This window comes from Pelmatolapia mariae, linkage group LG9 (genome assembly GCF_036321145.2).
Source record: "Pelmatolapia mariae isolate MD_Pm_ZW linkage group LG9, Pm_UMD_F_2, whole genome shotgun sequence".
In the NCBI taxonomy this organism is placed as follows: Eukaryota; Metazoa; Chordata; class Actinopteri; order Cichliformes; family Cichlidae; genus Pelmatolapia; species Pelmatolapia mariae.
Window position 1 is genome coordinate 7374026 of NC_086235.1, and position 13241 is coordinate 7387266.

Consider the following 13241-nt stretch of genomic DNA (forward strand, 5'->3'; position numbering starts at 1 on the left):
TTTATTTATTTATTTATTTATTTGTTGTTGTTTGTACTTCCTGTTCATTATCTTTCTTCTGTATGTTGGAATTCAGCCTGTTATGATAATATTTCATGTTGGAAAATTGAATCTTTGTAGAGATTGCCATAATTGTTGTACATTATATTTTGTGCAAAAAATTAAAAAAAAAAGTTTTCGCTGTCAAATCGATTTAACTGAATTTACGTGTATCCGGTTATTGTGGAGGTCACGTGTTTCCGGTTAGTGTGGGGGTCGCAATATGGCGCTCCCTGGTGGTTGCAGCCAGGTGCTCTTGTGATTTGCGCAGACAAAGCTGGATTTTCATTCGAAGAGACTAAAGTAGTACCAACGTTTGGATCGATATCTGCATCGATCTGCCCACCCTTGTCTCCTGGATCGTAGCTGAGATCAGCGTGAACCACGTGGGTCTCTGCTCCCTGATCTGTTTCCTGTGTTTGGAAAGAGTTCCAGCTTCATCACGGAGTTTCTCTCGGTTTGTGGGCTCATCTAAAGGTAAGCACCGAGCTAACTTTACTGTGAGTTCAGTTCATGTTGAGTTTAGCTCCTGAATGAGGTCTTCTGCTGCTCTCCTCGGTGTCTGTTCACAGTTTATTGTCAACACGTTGAGAGAAGAGTGAGAGAGTGTTTGGAGAAAAACACCAACTAATCATTAGCTCAGCATGCTGGGAGAAGTTGAGCGTTTGCTGGCAGAAAGTTGGAGCAGAAAAGTCTTTTCATTGTCCCTGCAGCTGTTTTTCTGCATGCACCAAACCTCTACAGCCTCATTTCTATTTGAAGTGATAACAGGAAATGGATGAGAGCGATCTGCTGCAGTATCAGGGTCACAATAAACTTTATTGTCCAGCTGCTGTGGATGAACACATGAGAGGAAGTGAACTCCTACAAAGTCTCATTTTAATGAGTCTGGCTGCTGTAAAGTGATGCACAGGAAGATGTTAACAAAAACTAATGAAACAGAGATGAAAGTAAACAGTGTTCATATTTGAAAGCACAGAGAATAAAAATATATTGTGCTGGTTAATGTGCAGGAGAGTGTGAAGAATGTAATAATGTCTTCCTGTGTCAAACACAGCTGCAGTCAAAGCAGGAAGGAAAGCTGGTTAAAACTGTTGAGTGTGTAAGTTTAAAGGCCCCATCATTAAAGCACAGGTAGATCTGAGTATAATTACAATTCTTCATTCTATGAAATGAATGTTCAGCATCGAGTGAATTCAGATGTTCTGTTCAGTTTTCTTTCTATAGTGAAAGTTCACAGCAACAGTCGTCTTAAACTGCTTCATATTGTGATCCACTGTATGGTTTATGATGGACACACTGAGTCTGGTTCAGCTGCTTTGTTGGGGTCTGTATGTTAAAGAGTCTGTTTACATGGTGGAGGTGGTGGGACTGGGGGGCTGAAGGTGTGGAAAGTGTGGGGTGGGGGAGTAAACAGGTCTGTCCCTGTTTGTGGAAACCACAGGAGGAGCTGTTCAGGCTGTTGGCTGGGTGTGAATTGTTGATGGAGTCTTTAAACTTGTAGTTGCTGTTTTCCAGACTGAAGCAGAGTCGTTAGCTGAAAACTGGTTTTAGAGGTTCATTCAGGACACCTTCTCAGGCTCTTACAGCCTTACCTGTATCATAACAAAGTGTATAAACCCCAATCCACCTTTAACTTGGTCCTTCTCCCAAACCTTCAAATATGACTTTCTGGCCCTGTCATAGTAAAGGGCTGCTTAGAATATTAGAGCCAATGTCACAAAGTTCCTCCTGAAGTATAAGTGAGTGAGAGAGTTACCTCACTTTGCAGCACAACACGTCTCACAAGATTTCTACAACCAATCAGAGTGAAATTTGTACTTTGTGTTGTCAGATGAACATATGAGACACTTTGACTCTTCAGTGCAGTGTGGAGCCTAACAAAGATCTGTTTTGTGTCCCAGCTGATCAGCAGGAGGAGAAGAGTCTGACGGAGCAGCAGAGGAACATTTTCAGCCATCTGGACTCAGCTGAGTCACTACAGAGGAAACAATGAGCTCAACACAGAAGGTGAGGAAAATATCACAGTTTCACCAAATAATCAGTCACGTCTAAAACTCTCATACTCCCAACCTGTTATATGACTGTGTTGCATATTATTATATACTATGTATTTTTAAATTATGTTTACAAACTTTAAGAAGTCACAAGCTATTATTATTCTGTATTATTAGTAGTAGTTATTAATTCAATTTTCATTCAATTCAGTGTTGCTTATACAGCGCCAAATCACAACAACAGCTGCCTCGAGGTGCTTTATATTGTAAGGTAGACCTTACAATAATACATACAGAGTAAACCCAACAATCATATGACCTCCTATGAGCAGCACTTTGGTGACAGTGGGAAGGAAAAACTCCCTTTTAACAGGAAGAAACCTCCAGCAGAACCAGGCTCACAGAGCCTTCTTTACTCAAGTAACAGTGAAAAAGTACAGGCTAGTAAATGTAATTAGAGTAAGAAAGTAAACATTTGGATAAATGTTTTTATCCAAAACTAACTGAACCTTGTGCTTTATTAATGTAATAATAAAATAAGATTAGTAGATGAAATACAAACTATTTATTTCTAATAAAGGTACTCAGTTTGAATCAGTTAAGTAGAAAATGAAGGAAAATAAAACATATGTGTATTTTCTGTTGCCTACACTGTAGAGGGTGACTTTGCCTCTAAACAGGAACATGAGCAGGGAAGAGGTTAAAGTGGGATTGAGCAGGTGGGAACCCTAAAATCAGCTGTAGTGGCTCAGCGTGGGGAAAAGAGTCACAGCTCACAATTGTTAGGTCTGCGCTAGCAGTCCTTGCTGACTCAGAGACTTATTCCCGTGAACAAAGGGAGACAAACGGAGATCGATCGGTTTTAACTTTTGCAAGGGAAGCACAGTCGGAATCTCACAGCTGCAAACTCTCTATTATAATGGAATAAATTAGAAAATTATACATATTTATTATAGGAAAGAGGAAATATAAAAAATTATAGAGCTGGTAAACATTTATAGAGTGTTTGAACAGTCATGAATTATTTTTAACACCAGGTTGGATATAATGTGTTAGAACTACCAGCAGGTGGGGATAAGAGACCTTTAAGGTGTTTGGTGCCACACTCCACCTTCAGGTTTAAAACTAGTGTTAATGTAGGGAGTTTGAAGGTTCAGTTTGTTCCACGACTGCATTTCACTCACTGCCTCTGTTTGTATCTCTGTCACTGCAGGACCAACATGGAGCGAGAAGTCGGCGCTCTCAGGAGGCCGACAAACCTCACAGAAGAAAGAGAGAGAAAAAACACACCTGTGACGAGTGTGGGAAGGGTTTTACTTTTAAGGCATTCCTAAAACGTCATCAGGTCATCCACACTGGAGAGAGACCGTTCAGCTGTGACTTGTGTGGAAAGTCTTTTTCCTCCGTGGGTTCTCTAAAAACACACCAACTCATCCACAGTGGAGTTAAAGCGTACAGCTGTGATCAGTGTGGCAGAGCTTTTAATCGCAGTAACGGCTTACAGAGGCATCTAGTTACCCACTCTGGAGTTAAGGCATACAGCTGTGACATCTGTGGAAAGAATTTCAGCCAGAGTGGAAGCCGAAATGCACATCTACGCATTCACACAAGAGAAGATGTGTACTGCTGTGATCAGTGTGGCAAACACTTTGCTACAGACGCACACTTACAACGCCACATGTTTACCCACACTGAGGAGAGACCTTATAAATGTGACCTGTGTGAGAAGACTTTTAAAACTCCATATTACCTGAAACTACACCAAAAGATCCACACCAGAAAGAGACTCTACAAGTGCAGTTACTGTGAGGTGTGTATTTATATTTGTATCTTGTCATTTTAGCCTGACTGTTTGGAACAACTCTGCTCATTAAACTGTGTTAGCATGTTAGCAATTCTGCTGCCTGGAAAAGCAGCTCTGAGTGATTATTCAGATTTTCATTTCAGTTATGATTTTTGTTTACACTGTCGTGAAAAACTAAATGTGCTGAACACTGATATGATTCTGTTATTTAATGTTCAGGCAGTGATATTATTTCTGCATAAATGTTTTACAAAGTTGTATTGTTACATAATGGTATTGTAGTATTTTAGCATTAGTATCATTGCTTCCTTATAACTTTAGTACTTTTAGACATTAGTGTTAAAATACTCATTTAGTATTATAATTGCAGTGTCATGGGGGTAGTAGTGTTTCACTTGTGTCTTGGTCAGCTGAGTGTTGTAACTGCACAGTTACAGTGTTATTAATGCAGTTTTAAATTAGTATTATTGGAGTGTTACATTAGTCATTTAGTACTGTGTTGGTACCCTGCAAATATTCGCATGGTGGTAAGTCAGATGTTATTGTAACATGAAATAAGTATTACTGTAGTATTACAGTGGCTTGCAAAAGTATTCGGCCCCCTTGAACTTTTCCACATTTTGTCACATTACAGCCAGAAACATGAATCAATTTTATTGGAATTCCACGTGAAAGACCAATACAAAGTGGTGTACACGTGAGAAGTGGAACGAAAATCATACATGATTCCAAACATTTTTTACAAATAAATAACTGCAAAGTGGGGTGTGCGTAATTATTCAGCCCCCTGAGTCAATACTTTGTAGAACCACCTTTTGCTGCAATTACAGCTGCCAGTCTTTTAGGGTATGTCTCTACCAGCTTTGCACATCTAGAGACTGAAATCCTTGCCTATTCTTCTTTGCAAAACAGCTCCAGCTCAGTCAGATTAGATGGACAGCGTTTGTGAACAGCAGTTTTCAGATCTTGCCACAGATTCTCGATTGGATTTAGATCTGGACTTTGACTGGGCCATTCTAACACATGGATATGTTTTGTTTTAAACCATTCCATTGTTGCCCTGGCTTTATGTTTAGGGTCGTTGTCCTGCTGGAAGGTGAACCTCCGCCCCAGTCTCAAGTCTTTTGCAGACTCCAAGAGGTTTTCTTCCAAGATTGCCCTGTAAGTTCAAGGGGGCCGAATACTTTTGCAAGCCACTGTATGGTGGTAGTATTGTAGTTTTTGCAGCCCAGTAAATTTACTGGGCTGCAAAAACTACAATACTCAGTTGAGTGTGTTAACTGAAACAGTAAAATGTAACTGGACGTCTGCAGAGATGCTCTTTATTTCAGGCGACGTTCAGGATGAAAATGTTAAAGGACTGACTTACACTGTCTTTGTGTCTTTGTTTAGAAGCAGAGCGACACAGATGGATCCAGTTCTCAACCCTGTCATCGCTGTGGTGGTGGGAAAGAGTTTCGTTGTGACCTTTGTGGAAAAACTTTCAATTGGCAAGTCTCCCTAAAAAAACATCAACGTAACCACACCTTAGACAAACTGAAATACTGCAAAGAATGTGGGAGAAGCTTCACCACATCACGTGACTTAAAAAACCATGAACTGATTCACAGTGGGGTGAAAAAGCACCTCTGTGATCAGTGTGGGTCATCTTTCACTACTTCAAGTCACCTTAAAACACACGAACGAGTCCACACAGGAGAGAAACCATACAAGTGCAGATACTGTGACAAAAGCTTCTCACGATCAGGTCATCTTAAACTTCATGAACGTACTCACATGGAAGGAAACTACAGCTGTGACCAGTGTGACAAGAACTTCAGGAGTCTCAGTTCATACTCTGAACACAAACGATCCCACGTTACTAATAAACTGTTTCACTGTTACCAATGTGCCCAAACATTCACCTCATTGTCTGCTCTGTGCAAACATCAGCGTGATCACTCAGGGCTGAAATCACTCCCATCACTGGATCACAGTGAATCTGAAGAGACAGAAAGATCTTCTTCTGGTTTCTGTGTCAGACTTTAAACTCTTGAGATCAGGCTCCACAGAGTTCAGGTGAAATCTCCTGTAAAGATCTGATGAGGCAGCTGTGAATGAAAATGTTCCAGTAGTTACATTTTAACCCCCAGGGGTCGACGGACGCACCGGCGTGTCAAAATCACATGCCCAGTTTAAGATGCAACAACAAAGGTGCAGCAACCCAGAGTCTCTATTTCAACTTAGGTTGAAAGTGTGGACTCAAACTTTATACCAGTTTTTAAAATGATAGGCCACGTAAAAACAGAGTGATGATTTAAAAAAAAAAAAAAGCGCAATGTTTGTTTTTTTCCTGAATAAAACATTGTTATTTACAGCGGGAAGAAACGGTATGAACTTTTAGGATTTTCTTTTATAACATATATACTGGACTGGACATACTCACAGATATACTATGTAATCATATATACTCGTATACAACACACACACACACACACACACACACACACACACACACACACTGAAGTGTTTATATAATGGAATCACTGTGAAAAGCATCTAACTTACATGTTTAAAACCACAAGAACAACATATTTAAGTCAAATATATTCTACAATTATATTAATGGTGTTTGCGCGACTTGTATGAACACATGTTGATCAATAACATGAGACAATTGGGATCAATGAGTAACCTTTGATTGTGCTATGGCCAACGATGATAAGTGCAAACATGGAGCTAATTCAACTTTCTCTTTCTCTCTGTTCATCTTTATTGCCTCATGTTGTGTCCAGTGTTTCCAAAGCCTATTTGGTAAACAAACCTGGCCTGCGGGGGATGCATCTGGGATTGTTTTTCTCGCCTCAGCTGCCAGAAAGCGAGAAAACCACTTTCTTATCATGGATAGCAGTCTACTTCTGGCACACACACTTAAAAAATGGTCAAAATGATTAAGATAAGATAAGATAAGATAACCTTTATTAGTCCCACACGTGGGAAATTTGTTTTGTCACAGCAGGAAGTGGACAGTGCAAAAGTTATGAAGCAAAAATTAGAATAAAATAAAATAAGAATAAATACAGTACACAACTGTACAGAATAGAATAAAATAAAATACTATATACAGTAGAATAAAATAGAATAAAATATACAATAAGATAAAAATAGAATACAAATGCTATATACAACTCAACTTAACTGTTAAATGCTGTTTTGCAGACTCACTTTGGCCATAAAACTGACAAAGGGACAGAATTAAAAATAATGGATTCTCGGATTGGCACTCAGAAAGTTATGAAATAGTGCCATAAAGTTAGTGGAAAAAAAGACAGTTATGTAACATAAGTGTAAGATTAAAAGAAACGAAGGACAAGTATGATTAACAACTGATGGAAAATATTGATGAGCATATCACAATGATAATTGGGTTTATAGGACATTTTTGAATTTGAAATCTTACTTATGAGGTAAAAACTTCATATGGACCATGAGAGAACAAAGGATGAAAGGGTACCCAACGGCAGGATGAGGTTGATATGCCCCGGGTTGCTATTTTTCGTGTCTGTCATGTTGTGGGTCTCTGCTGTTTGTGCTTAAATGCATTTCGCCACAGGGTTTGCTTTGCTTTTTGCCATGTAAATGTCTCGCTATACTCTGTATGTATTTTCTTGCTGTTCATATGATTCTGTGTATTAAACTCAGTTTCAAGAATTCTACACTTTTGTTCAAAGGTTCTTTTTGAGTGCCCTGATTTTATCTGGATGCAAAGTGTACAGAATGTACAATTCCTCATGGCACCCCTGGGTAGAGTTAACCTTAAAAGTGTGTTCGACAGCATATAATGCTTATGTAAAAAGTACAGAACATGTGCTGCTTTTCTTATTATTGCAGGGTTGGCAACCAAAGTAAAACTTTCTGGTACAACGCTGCCCCCTGGTGGGTAAGGTTTAAATTACAAAATAGTTTTAGTTACTAAATGTTGAAGTAGAAAGAATAGACACAGTATCCTGTCATGTCAGTGCTATTATAATACGTTGTGGGTTTACTTGCATTACACATTTAAACAAGTATCTCTGTGCTTCTAAGGCACTTGATACATTTCAGCTCCACAGAAACACGAACCGCAGCACAACATGCATCTTTGCCAGCAGCCATTAGATAGCAGGAATCTTCAACTGTGACTAACCTCTAAAGCAGTCTTTCTAAATCATCTATGATGCAGTTTTCTTTTTAATCATGCTTTTAGGTTCAGTCAGGAAAGATATCTAGAATCAAGCGTGTGAATAAAGGAACAATAGTTGTTTTTGTATTTAATACTGCAAGTGTTTTATCTTTACTTTATATTTTTTCTTTCGTGAAGTAGCCTCAGGTCACAGGATGGAATAGATGGGTGTAACTTTATGTTTTTAATCATTCTTGCACGGGTTGCTGTGTTTTATCATTTTTCATCTTTTAATAATGTACAGTGTTTTGTTCTTATGGTTTTATTGCATGCTTTTACTGTACTTTTTCTTGACTTGTCCCAGAGAGACTCCTCACCTCCTCCTCATCCCTAATTGGACACATGCCCTGACAGATCACAGGGTACTGCAATTAATCAGGGCTCCCTTTTTGGCCATGAAAGGCCAGTGAGGGCCTGGCAGGACAGAGACGGGGCAAAAAAAAGAGAAAGAAATGGAGGAAATGTGAGTATTCTTTCTACTCTCCTCCTCATAATGTTTATACTGGAATTGACTACTTTCTTATATCGGAAGCCTTAGTGAATAATTCTGTAAATTCATAATTGGTAATATAGTAATCTCAGACCATGTGCCAATTTTTCCTATTTCTTTGAAATATTTTGCAGACACCTCGAAGCTGCAGGTGGCATTTAAATGTGTCCTTAATTAAAGACCCGGAGGCAGAGTTAACGGCTCTTGAGGCAGTACATTCTCATACAAAAGATGGAGTTATATTGAATAAAATTGATAATGTTAAATATAAGTTGAATGGCCTGTATAACAAAAAGAGAAAATATTCTTTATTCGTTGTGTCCTTGGGCAAGACACTTGACCCGTTGCCTACTGGTGGTGGTCAGAGGGCCCGGTGGCGCCAGTGTCCGGCAGCCTCACCTCTGTCAGTGCGCCCCAGGGTGGCTGTGGCTACAATGTAGCTTGCCATCACCAATGTGTGAATGTGTGTGTGAATGGGTGGATGACAGGTTGTGTAAAGCGCTTTGGGGTCCTTAGGGACTAGTAAAGCGCTATACAAATACAGGCCATTTACCATTTATTTTGTATAAATCAAGCATATTGGGAAATGGGAGAAAAGCCGAGCCATTTATTAGCATATGGTCTTAAAAAGACAGTATGAACCACATCCCAGGCATACGACAATCGAAAGGGGTTATTTCAACTTCTACCAGACAGATAAATGATGGATTCAGGGCCTTTTACAACAATCTTTACTCTACACAAGGTAGTTTAGATGAACAGGAACTTGAAGCATTCTTTACTGATTTAAATCTGCCACTGCTTTCTATTACTGATCAGCAGATTACAGAGGCTCCAATTACAGTAAAGGAGATTACCCGTGCAATTAACAGTATGTCACTTAATAAGGCTCCAGGATTAGACAGGTTACTGTTGGATTTCTATAGAGCATTGGAGGATATGTTGAGTCCCCTGCTGTTCGATGTTTATAATGAGGCGTTTAAAGTGGGTTCATTACCTCAGTTAATGCACTCTGGACTTATAACCTTTATCCCTAAAACTGGGAAAGATCCTCTAGACCCAAGCGGCTGCCATCCCATATCTTTGCATACAAAGATACATGCAGAGCAATCTGGTTTTGTTCTGAACCGGTATGGTTTAGATAATATTAGGCGGCTGGTGATTTACAAAATTACGTAACCTACAGTTGCCTTATCGCTGGACGCTTCTAAAGCCTTTGATTGTGTCGAGTGGGAAGATCTGTTTAAGACATTAGAAAAATTTGGTTTTAGTGACAATTTTATTAGGTGGATAAAAACATTATATGATTCGCCTTCAGCATGCGTATTGACAAACGGATTTATATCTCATCTCTTCTATTTACAGAGATCCACAAGACAGGGTTGTCCCCTTTGCCCCAGGCTGTTTGTAATTGCTATAGAGCCTTTCGCACAAAAACTAAGAAATAACGTAAACATATTTGGGATTTCGATGGGTAAAATCAACATAAACATCTACAAAATGCAGATGATATGTTGTTACTTATGACGCAGCCTGGGAAGTCTATTCCAGCCCTATTACAATGTATAGAAAGTTTTACATCGCTTTCAGGGTATCGTGTTGATTGGGATATATCGGAGGCAATGCCTATGTCAGGACACTGCCCTCATAGTATATTTAAACAATTTCGATGGTCCGTGAATGGTCTGAGGTATTTGGGGATACAAATTACTTCGGAATATACTAATATGCAGGGGCGGTCCTAGCCTGTTTGTTGCCCTGGGCAAGTATATTAGTGCTATTTCTTAAATTTGTCAAATCTGTAACGTAATGTATTGTTTGGAGTTTAGTCTGTTACTGTTACTATTTTTTAAAATTTCTTCTTGGAGCAACTGTAACCCAAATAATTTCCTTAGGGATTAATAAAGTATTCTGATTGTTTCAGGATGACCTGCCATTATCCAATGACACATCTGCTTACCTGCATCTTTTGCTTGTTTCTCCTCCTCTTCTTTTCTCTTTTTTCTAAACTGAGCACCTGATGGCTTTGAACTTTTCTTGTCCATCTTCCATTGGTTTTAATTTTGCACTCCAGTATGAACACCCATCCCCCAACCCGAGAATCACCACAACATAACCTACACCTCAGTTCATAGTTTTTTTTCTGGGATTTTGTACAACCCAGGATTCAAATCATGAATACATAATGGGCTTGGATTGACAACATTATGAATGAAATGTGCGCTATTTGGAAGCACCCCCCTCCCCTTTTGACAGGTTGTGTGTGAGACTTTAAATCATAAAACTGTAAATGATAAATTTTAAATTGTTATTGATCCCTTTACCCCTAGTCCTAAAGTGTATATTTTATGTTCTCCCTGTCTCTGCGACACCCTTCCACTCATTTCAATACAGACAGCTCCTTGGATCTACTACCATTACAGTGGGATGCAAAAGTTTGGTCAACCTTGTTAATAGTCATTATTTTCCTGTATAAATCGTTGGTTGTTACAATAAAAAAATGTTAGTTTAATATATCATATAGGAGACACACACAGTGATATTTGAGAAGTGAAATGAAGTTTATTGGATTTACAGAAAATGTGCAATAATTGTTTAAACAAAATCAGGCAGGTGCATAAATTTGGGCACTGTTGTCATTTTATTGATTCCAAAACCTTTAGAACTAATTATTGGAACTCAAATTGGCTTGGTAAGCTCAGTGACCCCTGACCTACATACACAGGTGAATCCAATAATGAGAAAGAGTATTTAAGGGGGTTAATTGTAAGTTTCCCTCCTCTTTTAATTTTCTCTGAAGAGTAGCAACATGGGGGTCTCAAAACAACTCTCAAATGACCTGAAGACAAAGATTGTTCACCATCATGGTTTAGGGGAAGAATACAGAAAGCTGTCTCAGAGATTTAAGCTGTCTGTTTCCTCTGTTTCAAGTTAAGGCTCGAAGTGGCAGACCAAGAAAAATCTCGGCTAGACAGAAGCAACGAATGGTGAGAACAGTCAGAGTCAACCCACAGACCAGCACCAAAGACCTACAACATCATCTTGCAGCAGATGGAGTCACTGTGCATCGTTCAACCATTCGGCACACTTTACACAAGGAGATGCTGTATGCGAGAGTGATGCAGAGGAAGCCTTTTCTCTGCCCACAGCACAAACAGAGCCGCTTGAGGTTTGCTAAAGCACATTTGGACAAGCCAGCTTCATTCTGGAATAAGGTGCTGTGGACTGATGAAACTAAAATTGAGTTATTTGGGCATAACAAGGGGCGTTATGCATGGAGGAAAAAGAACACAGCATTCCAAGAAAAACACCTGCTGCCTACAGTAAAATATGGTGGTGGTTCCATCATGCTGTGGGGCTGTGTGGCCAGTGCAGGGACTGGGAATCTTGCCAAAGTTGAGGGACACATGGATTCCACTCAGTATCAGCAGATTCTGGAGACCAATGTCCAGGAATCAGTGACAAAGCTGAAGCTGCACTGGGGCTGGATCTTTCAACAAGACAACGACCCGAAACACTGCTCAAAATCCACTAAGGCATTCATGCAGAGGAACAAGTACAACATTCTGGAACGGCCATCTCAGTCCCCAGACCTGAATATTATTGAAAATCTGTGGTGTGAGTTAAAGAGAGCTGTCCATGCTCGGAAGCCATCAAACCTGAATGAACTAGAGATGTTTTGTAAAGAGGAATGGTCCAAAACACCATCAACCACAATCCAGACTCTCATTGGAACCTACAGGAAGCGTTTAGAGGCTGTAATTTCTGCAAAAGGCTGATCTACTAAATATTGATTTCATTTCTTTTTTTTTGTGGTGCCCAAATTTATGCACCTGCCTGATTTTGTTTAAACAATTATTGCACATTTTCTGTAAATCCAATAAACTGCGTTTCATTTCTCAAATATCACTGTGTGTGTCTCCTATATGATATATTTAACTGACATTTTTTATTGTAACAATCAACGATTTATACAGGAAAATAATGACTATTAACAAGGTTGCCCAAACTTTTGCATCTCACTGTATATGTACGGTGTACCGGCCACCTAAGCCAAATAATGATTTTTTTTGAAGGCTTGGCTGCTCTTCTTACTCATTTCTCTGTACTTTCCCCAAATTTGATAATTGTTGGTGACTTCAATATCCACATGGACAATGATAAAATCCCTCTTTCTAGAGATTTTACTTCTTGTCTGGAAAGTTTTGAGCTTCTTACAACACATAAAATTTTCTACTCATTCTAAAGGTCATATCTTGGATTTGGTCTGCTGTTCTGGCATTACCCTCACTCATTGTAAAGCCCATTTGTTTCCCCTATTGGCCACATGTTTATTTCTTTTACTGTAAATACAGCCTTCAAAACCTGTACTCCCCATGACATCTCATTTAGGAAAATTAGTAATATTAACTCTGCTGATCTTTCATCTGCCATTTATGACCTTCCATTTATTCATAGCTCCTCACCCCAGATGAACTCGTTTCTCACTATATTGTCAACCTCCATAACCTTCTTAACATATTTGAATCAATCCATCAATGCTCAACCTTTCATGAACCAAGAGGAGCGTCAGTTTTCATCAGCATTTGTCCGGGAGGGAGACAAGCCGAGGACGAGCCCCTCAACTCCGGACCTGGGCCCACTGAAGGTTACCAGGTATTGGCAGATTCAAGTGGACTTGGATCAGAGGTTAATTTTTCCCACAGAGAT

General features: G+C 39.3%; 1 protein-coding gene across 1 annotated transcript; it reads left to right on the plus strand.

Annotated features, from left to right (window-relative positions):
- Positions 1-273: 273 nt before the first annotated feature.
- Positions 274-6860, plus strand: LOC134634441 (zinc finger protein 271-like). Its single transcript, XM_063483640.1, has 4 exons — positions 274-516; positions 1944-2049; positions 3250-3846; positions 5233-6860. Exons 2-4 carry the CDS (start codon positions 2032-2034, stop codon positions 5866-5868), a joined length of 1251 nt encoding a protein of 416 aa, XP_063339710.1. The 5' UTR covers positions 274-516; positions 1944-2031; the 3' UTR covers positions 5869-6860.
- The last annotated feature ends 6381 nt before the right edge of the window (positions 6861-13241 follow it).

Coding starts and splice junctions, on each gene's coding strand:
- LOC134634441 (XM_063483640.1), top strand. Junction 3,847..5,232: donor ACAAGTGCAGTTACTGTGAG/GTGTGTATTTAT, acceptor GTCTTTGTTTAG/AAGCAGAGCGACACAGATGG.